Below are 8,839 nucleotides of genomic sequence, written 5' to 3'. Positions count from 1 at the left end.
GGCTCGGGTAGAGCTCCTCGGCGGCCCCGCCCCCTCGCAGCCCCGGCCCGTGCGCCACCTTCGGCCCAGCGGCTAGTGGGGACCGCAGTTGTGTGTCCTCAAAAGGAGGCCGCTCCCTGCCCAGAGAGAGGCTTGTCGTCGGGCGGGCAAGCTTCAGCGACTGTGAGGCCTGAAGCTCAGCCATTTTTTTTTTTTTTTTTTTTTGGAGGGGGTTGCGGGGGACGGGGAAGAGGAGCGGTGCGTCACTTTAAGAAAATGATTTTAAAATTCCAAATGCAAAATTGCCGGAGAGCCTCCCTAGGCCTGGGCCCGAAGCCTGAGACTCGCGGTATACCCGCTCCTGAGGGCTGAGGTGGGCTCCTGTCCTGGAGTCCTGCTTTTAGGTGCTCGCGGGAACGTCCGGACACCCACTCCTCTCACCCCCACGTGGGCTCCATTGTCTTCTAGGCTTTCATCGCCTGATGAGTGCTGGGCTAGCGGATCCCAGCAAGGCACGTTAGGTGTAAACGAAGGCTTTTCTGTGGACCCGATTCTAATTAAATGCTGTTTCTGCACACCTGTGTTGGTTGTAATGGCGTTTGCTTGGGATGCACCACCTTTGGTGGGGATCAGACAGCGACATTAGATGTCGAATCGCTTCTAGGGGTTTTGCTTGCCAGTTGCAGGAATGACTCCTTGTGCTTTCTCGTTTCTGGAAGATTGCCTTGCACGATGCTATTCACACGAAGGGTCCTTATTAGGAACTTTTTGTTTGTTTCTCTCGAACCCTGGGTACTTGAAAGCAAATGAAAAAGCTGTCCGGAGTCTAATCAAAGTGATTTACATTATTTGAGGATTGAATTAAGCCTGTATTTTCTTCCTCCCTCTACCCCCTCTATAGATGTTTGTATATCGATTACTATCCATTGCTGTTTTAATGAATATCTTATTTTAAGTACCACATAGCCACTATTTCAAAATTATGTTAACATCCACATAGCTATAACAGTACACTATTTCAGTACTCAGATTTGTTTCTAAGATTTAGCCATAAAATTTCTTAAAAACAAGTCTAAACTTTATACAGCTCTCTTTAAAGGTTGAGTAACTGGATAGTGATGAAACAAAAAGAAAATAAATGCAGCAGTACTCTATTTCAGAGAGACACTATGTGCCAGCTTCAACAGAAACTCCTAAGTCAGAGTTTATGCAGTTACACATATGTAATATGGCTTACATTTAGTATTTTATAAAGTTCTGCATACAATTGTTTCCTTATATTCTGTGAATTTATTTTTATATTAATCATTTGATTTTGTAAACATACAAGGAAAATGAATGAAATGTTCAAAGAATGAACTGTGTACCATAACACAGAAATAGTGCTTTTCTGTCGCCAAAATTGGCACAATGGACTTGTGAAGGAATTCCCTTTGGACTAGGTCCACTGTGGATGGCATCCAGGGCTAATGTTAGTGGCTAACGTATTGTTCCCTGTAGGGTTATATGCTTCCTTTGAACCTGGCAAACCACTATCAGCTGTGACCGTCATCAAGGACATTGATAATACTTAAAGATTAGTAGTTTTCTGTGTATATTTTAGTGTTATAGACTGCAATTCCAAATTAGACTTGCTTTTAGTGTATCATTTTACACCGTTAATCTATAATTCATTACCTGAGCACACCAGGGGAGGTAGTGTTGTAAATTGTACACTGGTAAGCTACTCAGTGAAACCATGCTTTGTATTTTTAACGTGTATAATTATATTTAAAATCAAGCAAGACTTAGTTTTATGCCTGATTTTTTTTGAAAACATGGATTTGTTATCTGAGGGTTGCAGTTCATGACGTTTTAATACTGTATTAATATGTTTGCTGCGGCTACCAAGAGCTTTGTCAAACAAGTTGGAGATGGAGGGAGATTAGTTCCCGTTCCAAGCCTCAGTGAGGCTGACAAATACCAACCTCTAAGTCTGGTGGTAAAAAAGAAGAGATGTTTTCTGTTTCCTAGATATAAATTTACTTCAACACCCTTTACGCTGAAAGATATTCTTCTAGGAGACAGAGAAATTTCAGCTGGTAAGTTTAAATGTCTGTTTGGGAATGACTACTCATTCAGTTATATTATTGGTAATCTAAACATAGGTTGTCTGTGCTACCTATGTTCATAATATTTATGTATTTTCATTGATAAAAGCAACTCATTACTGTGACAGTAATAATATTGTTAACAATGCCTAACGTTTTTATAGTATCAAATCTCTTATTGGTTGAATAATTTCAAATGTATTTTATAAGATTATTTATTGTATAATTTAATTTCAGTTATTTTATAAATTGTTTTAACCAAATCAACTTAGAATATGACATAATAGTATATTTCTTCATCTATAAAATAGGGGTATTATTCAGTCTTGCCTATCTCACATGGTTAAATGTGATGAAAGTAATTTGTATTTATTTTTTGATTCAGTTACTACAGTTGGTAAGCTGAAATGTATTAACAGGCTAATATTAACATTTTAACAAATTTTTCTTATAAACACTTGTTTTTCTTTCAGCTAGCCAGTGGATCTTGATGCTTAAGTAAGCTGTTGGCTGAAAGAGAATTTGAGTTCATTTAAAGTACTCTAGATATTTATTTTTCTTGTTGTCAGATTAATTGAATTGCTCTTTTTGTTTTCTTTTTTGCTGTACGCGGGCCTCTCACTGTTGCGGCCTCTCCCGTTGCGGAGCACAGGCTCCGGACGCGCAGGCTCAGCGGCCATGGCAAACGGGCCCAGCCGCTCCGCGGCATGTGGGATCCTCCCGGATCGGGGCACGAACCCGTGTCCCCTGCATCGGCAGGCGGACTCTCAACCACTGCGCCACCAGGGAAGCCCTGAATTGCTCTTTTTAATCTTGGTTTAAGATGTTGCCATTCTCAACATTTGGGTAATCAAGTCTTAAATGGTAAATTAATGTGCTACTATACATATTTACATTAGATGAATTCAAGACATTTAAAATATTGATTTCCTTTTCTTAAAGGTGTTTCATCTTATCAGTTACTGAATTATGAAGATGAATCAGACGTTTCACTTTATGGAAGGCGAGGCAACCATATTGTAAATGACGTTGGGATTAACGTTACTGGATCGGATTCAGTTGCAGTAAAAGCTTCCTTTGGTGTAGTAACCAAACATGAAGTGGAAGTATCAACATTACTCAAGGAAATTACTACACGGTCAGTATAATACTTCCATGTTTTTATTAAATATTTTAATTATATAAACTTCATTACAAAGAGTGCTTAAAACATTCGGGTTATATTTTATTAGAGTAATTTGTTTGATTTATTTGAAATACTGCAAATTAGTAATATGTCCAAGCTTTGGATAAGTGTAGATATCTGGAATCATTTGGTTTAAAAAATATTTAATTGCTCTGCAAAATCACTTTGGCTCTGCCGCATTTGCTAAATTATAAGATTACAAGACTTCAAGAATCTGCTTGCAGCAAATACACTAAGAGAGTCTCCTCCAACAGACTCCTATAGTATGCATGTTTTATCAAAATAGGAAGGAGAGGCAGATTATTAAATTTCTTTTGAGCACACCTTCTGATTTGTATTAGGACTGCCTTGATTTACTTTTAATTAAGGTGGATCGTGAATAGTAACACATGATAATCAAAAAATGTACTTGATTATACATAGTTAGATGTTACAGATTCTTGTGAATGTCTGTCTTCTTGATTTTAGAAAAATTAATTTTGACCACAGTTTGATACGTCAGTCAAGGAGGAGCAGAAAGGCAGTATTGTGTGTGGTCATGGAAAGCATCCGAACCACACGACAGTGCTCACTGTCTGTGCACGCTGGAATTCGTGGGGAATCCATGAGGGTAAACCATTAGACTCATTAGACTTCTCTTACTAAAAAGCTGCAATGGGAATTTTTTAAGTATTCAGTTTCTAAGGAGCCTTGTGTATTTTGTCAAATGTTGAGATTAAAAAGCTGCAATTGTATATAGGATTTTGCACACCAATGGTTTTGTTTTAGAATATGAAAAAAAATCCAAGAAAATTTGAATTATAAACATGTAAAATAATGTTAGAAAACACTAATCCTTGTGAAATAATGTGTACAATGGAGTCCCTCATATTACTATTATGCTGTTTTAAGAATACAAATTGAGTGGTTATGTTGAGTTCTTTGATTTTATTTTTAAGTGATACAGTTTTTACTTGAATTTTAAAAAGTTGAGTTTATATTTTTATATTAAATTAATTTTTCTAAAATAATATTGTTAATGGCCAAACATGCTTCATTCAATGTTAAGTTCTTTAAAAAATATTGAAAGAGGGGCTTCCCTGGTGGCGCAGTGGTTAAGAGTCCACCTGCCAATGCAGGGGACACGGGTTTGTGCCCCAGTCTGGGAAGATCCCACGTGCCGCGGAGCGGCTGGGCCCGTGAGCCATGGCCACTGAGCCTGCGCCCGTGAGCCATGGCCACTGAGCCTGTGCGTCCGGAGCCTGTGCTCTACAACGGGAGAGGCCACAACAGTGAGAGGCCCGCGTAACACACACACACAAAAAAAATGTTGAAAGCTATTTGTGTTTAATTTTTAGCTCAATTATGGTATTATTTGTCCTTGTCATTCACCTAATAATGACGCATAATAATGACTTGATTTGTTTTATGAAAATGAATTATTAGAAAGATAGGGTACAATGATAATCGTTTCAAATCTTTGCAAATGAAGGTTCTGTTCAGTGGCTACATTTAGGTGCCCACCAAATTGTTTAACATTGGATCATTTTGGGGGCATGAACTGAGTGAAATATTTACTTAATTGTTGGTAATTGCTTTGGAACAGTGGACAGAATAGGCTAAAAACAACTGTAGCACTTAAAGGCAGTTGGTTTACAGTTGAAAGAAAAACGTTTCTATGCCAGAGAGCATTACCCATGTGGTAGCACTAATCATTGGCTCTGATACAAAGTAACTGAGAAAGTAGTGAGAGGTATTTCCTAATATAGATCACAAGTCTCCAATGGACCATTAATTTGGATCTCTGCTAGAAACAGTTGAATTCAAGTAGGAGCATTCTTTGCTTGTAGGGGTGGGGATGTTTGTTTTTGGTAGGATTGTAGGGAATGTTTTGTTTCTCCAAAAATATATCCTTATGTGTTGTGCTCCTTAACCATGTTATTTAATTTATTTAATATAGTTTCATTTTATGGATGAACAGAATACCAGGGGAAGGGACAAAGCTATTGTTTTTCCAGCACACACAACCATAGCTTACAGTGTTTTCGAACTCTTCATTTACTTGGATGGTGCCTTTGGTGAGTGATTTGCATGAAACACCAAAATGATTATATTTTTAAAGAAGGATTTAATGAGAATCTCTGTCTCTTTCTGAGTGTCTAATAATAGAAGAGTGCTGCTCTCAAGTACTGTCAATATTATGTTTGGGTGAAGTAACTGGGAAAGACCCTCCAGTCCTTACTTACTCATCACCTCATCCCTGTTTCTTGGGGAAGGCTGTAGTCTTCCCACCACCCACTTACAATTATAGCTAAGAGTGAGAACACAATCCACTGACAGTATTTCCTTGACTTATATGGGAAAATAAAAAATTATCGTCTAATAGGTAGCTTTTGATGATGGCAAATAGAGTAGGTAGACAGTAAGATGTCGAAGGTGTCAAGGCATCCAAACTAGGGTACCCAAAGACAACCTTTCTTCCGGTTTTCCTTTCATAGACCCAGCTCCCCCAACTCTGGACTTTCCCTAAAACCTTAAAGTTACAAATAATTCCCCCAAATTGTCACCTTATATAATACTGCAGTGCAGCTCAGTTTAAATTTCTACATTTCACAGGTTTTAAGATTATTAGACCAGCCAGCTCAAGTCTAGGTGTAGCCCAAAGGAATAGGCAAGGGAGCCCCTTAGCCATGGTGATTTATGAACATTTTTAGACCTGTTTTTGTTTCTGCAGTTCTGTCGGAGGAGGGAATAGGGAGTCCAGAAACAAATCATACTAATTAAATTTTTTCTGGGACACTAAAGGGTGTAGGTTTTTTGTAAAAAAAGATGTATCTATTTATTCTTTTGGCCGCATCGGGTCTTGGTTGCAGCATGTGGGATCTTCGTTGAGGCATGCGGGATCTTCGTTGGGGCTCGCGAGATCTTTCGTTGTGGCGCGTGGGCTCTTCGTGTCAGCACGCGGGCTTCTCTCTAGTTGTGGCCTGTGGGTTTTCTCTTCTCTAGTTGTGGCATGCAGGCTCCAGGGCACGTGGGCTCTGTAGTTGTGGCGCTCGGGTTCCAGAGTGCATGGGCAACTAGAGTTTGCCGCACGCAGGCTCTCTAGTTGAGGTGCGCGAGCTCAGTAGTTGTGGCTCGTGGGCTTAGTTGCCCCGCAGCATGTGGGATCTTAGTTCCTTGACCAGGGATCAAACCTGTGTCCCCTGTGTTGCAAGGCGGATTCTTTACCACTGGACCACCAGGGAAGTCCAAGGGTATAGGTTTTTACAATAATATTGATCACTAGAAGTGTAAACTGATAGAACTGATATGTCCATCAAAATTTTAAATTACATATATTTTAGCCTTATTTACACTTTTAGGAATTTATCCTATAGATATACATATATGAAATGATGTGGGTATAAGGATAGTCAGCTCATAATAGCAAAAGATTGGAAATAACCTTAAGGTGTATTATCAGCAGCTAGTTGAATAATGGTGCATCCACACAATAGAATACTGTGAAACCATTAGGAATTATGTAGCACTGAAGATCCTGACATGGAATAATCTCTATGATATTTTAAAGAAATGTGTATCTATTTGAGCCTAAACACTTTTATATATATACATACTTACATACATATATACATATTCTTTATGCATGTAAAATATATGGAGTATTTCTGGAAGTACACACAACAGTAATTACCCCGGGGTAGAAAACTTAGGCTGGGGTCAACGTAGAGACTTATTTGTCACCGTATCCTCTTTTTGTACTCTTTGAATTTCGTACCATGTAAATGTTACCTTTTCTAAAAATACGTAAAATTTAACTTAAAAAAATAAAATGAATGGCACATACCAGAATTCAACCACAATTAAAACTCCCAATAAAACATGAGTTGTTTGGGCTTCCCTGGTGGCGCAGTGGTTGAGAGTCCACCTGCCGATGCAGGGGACACGGCTTCGTGCCCCGGTCCGGGAAGATCCCACATGCCACGGAGCGGCTGGGCCCGTGAGCCATGGCTGCTGAGCTTGCGTGTCCGGAGCACCCCACAACGGGAGAGGCCACAACAGTGAGAGGCCCGCGTACCGCAAAAAATATATATATATGAGTTGTTCAAATTATAACATCTTCTAAAATTTTTTTTTTATAGACCTTTGTGTCACTTCAGTGTCAAAAGGAGGATTTGAAATGGAAGAAACGGCAACATTTGCACTGCTCTACAGATTGAGAAATATACTATTTGAAAGAAGTATGTCCGCTGAAGATTTTTTGCTTCTCAGATTAACACTTGAGGTTATCTCTTCAGTAATACTGTCTTAAGAATTTAAATTTAAAAGCCAAATTTCATGACTGATGGTTTAGATTCACACATAGTTATAATTGCAGTTTGGCTATACATTTTTTATTTGACTTTTAACACATTTCTTTTTTTGTCCTTTTAGATAGAAGAGTGATGGATGCCATTTCTCGTTCACAGCTTTACTTAGATGATCTTTTTTCTGACTATTATGACAAATCTCTCAGCATGAGTGATATTTCACTCAAAGAAGGGACTCATATCCGAGTTAATTTACTTAATCACAGCATTCCAAAAGGACCTTGCATACTCTGTGGCATGGGGAGCTTTAAAAGGGAGACGGTTTATGGGTGCTTTCAGTGCTCTGCCGATGGGCAGAAGTATGTGAGACTTCATGCAGTTCCTTGTTTTGATGTTTGGCACAAGAGAATGAAATAAAATGGAAAGTCAATGTATCTTGCTGGTGCTTTAGGTGCAACTGTGCCACACACCTTTCCAAAATTATCTAGGTTTGCTTTGATGAGTTGTAGCAAATTAAAGAGGGAGGGGAACAAGAAATTAACCTGTCTGGGCATCATTTTTCCCATCTATAACGTGGAGATGATAATAGTGTCTACCTCATAAATTGTCATGAGGATTAATAATGTTTATATTGGAAAAGGTTTAAATATAAAATTCAGAATATAGATATTCCTTCATAAAATCTGCCAGTCACTTTAGAAGTATATTTTGGGATTTAGTCTCATTTTACATAGAAATTTTCTAGATATCAATTTTATTTTTAGTTGGCTTTTAATTCAAGATCTAAGAATGACAAGAGTACACAAGTGGCAACTTTATGGTGCTTTAACTGTTGCCCTAGGTCTGGTAAAATGAGAAAAATGTGTTAATAATTTAATGTAATCCTAAATGTTTAATTGTGGTATCAAATTAAAAGCACACTGAGCTCAGTGTGGGGTTTTGTGTACACAATTAAAGATGACTGATAGTGGTAATGGGCTGCCATTTTGTGATGTACACATATATGTGCTCGCCAGCTTTGTCTTTATAAAAACTCACTACAGTCATTTTAAAGTTAAGGCAGCTGGGACATGTTTATTTCTTTTCTCCTTTGAAAATGTTTAAAACATTTAACGTATTTAGTTCTGTGAGACCTTTTGTATCTACTCTGTAAGACATCTGAAATTTTTTTATACACAAGCAACCTAAATTATTTACTATACACCATTTTAAAATTATTACAAAAATACTATGTTAAAGTTCCAGAAATCAAATAGTACAGCAGTCACTACTAGGCATATGCCTATGAAGTCATT

General features: G+C 38.2%; 1 protein-coding gene across 5 annotated transcripts in view; it reads left to right on the top strand.

Moving 5' to 3' along the window:
* PJVK (pejvakin) overlaps positions 1 to 8,486 on the top strand; it is a 37,989-nt gene extending 29,503 nt beyond the window's left edge. For 2 of the 5 annotated variants that reach the window (XM_060302206.1, XM_060302203.1), the window contains exons 2-6: positions 3,012 to 3,207; positions 3,724 to 3,865; positions 5,195 to 5,312; positions 7,377 to 7,475; positions 7,669 to 8,486. In XM_060302206.1, coding sequence (XP_060158189.1) covers positions 3,794 to 3,865; positions 5,195 to 5,312; positions 7,377 to 7,475; positions 7,669 to 7,961 — 582 coding nt within the window. In that variant the 5' untranslated portion in view covers positions 3,012 to 3,207; positions 3,724 to 3,793 and the 3' untranslated portion in view covers positions 7,962 to 8,486. Of the gene's footprint in view, positions 1 to 216; positions 238 to 1,849; positions 2,061 to 2,434; positions 2,916 to 3,011; positions 3,208 to 3,723; positions 3,866 to 5,194; positions 5,313 to 7,376; positions 7,476 to 7,668 lie in introns of those variants that run through there. The other 3 variants (XM_060302207.1, XM_030850861.2, XM_060302205.1) reach the window with 3 other exon arrangements.
* Positions 8,487 to 8,839: the final 353 nt, after the last annotated feature.

The sequence above is a fragment of the Globicephala melas genome, chromosome 7, assembly GCF_963455315.2.
Source record: "Globicephala melas chromosome 7, mGloMel1.2, whole genome shotgun sequence".
Classification (NCBI taxonomy): domain Eukaryota; kingdom Metazoa; phylum Chordata; class Mammalia; order Artiodactyla; family Delphinidae; genus Globicephala; species Globicephala melas.
This window is presented reverse-complemented; position numbering and strand designations above follow the sequence as displayed.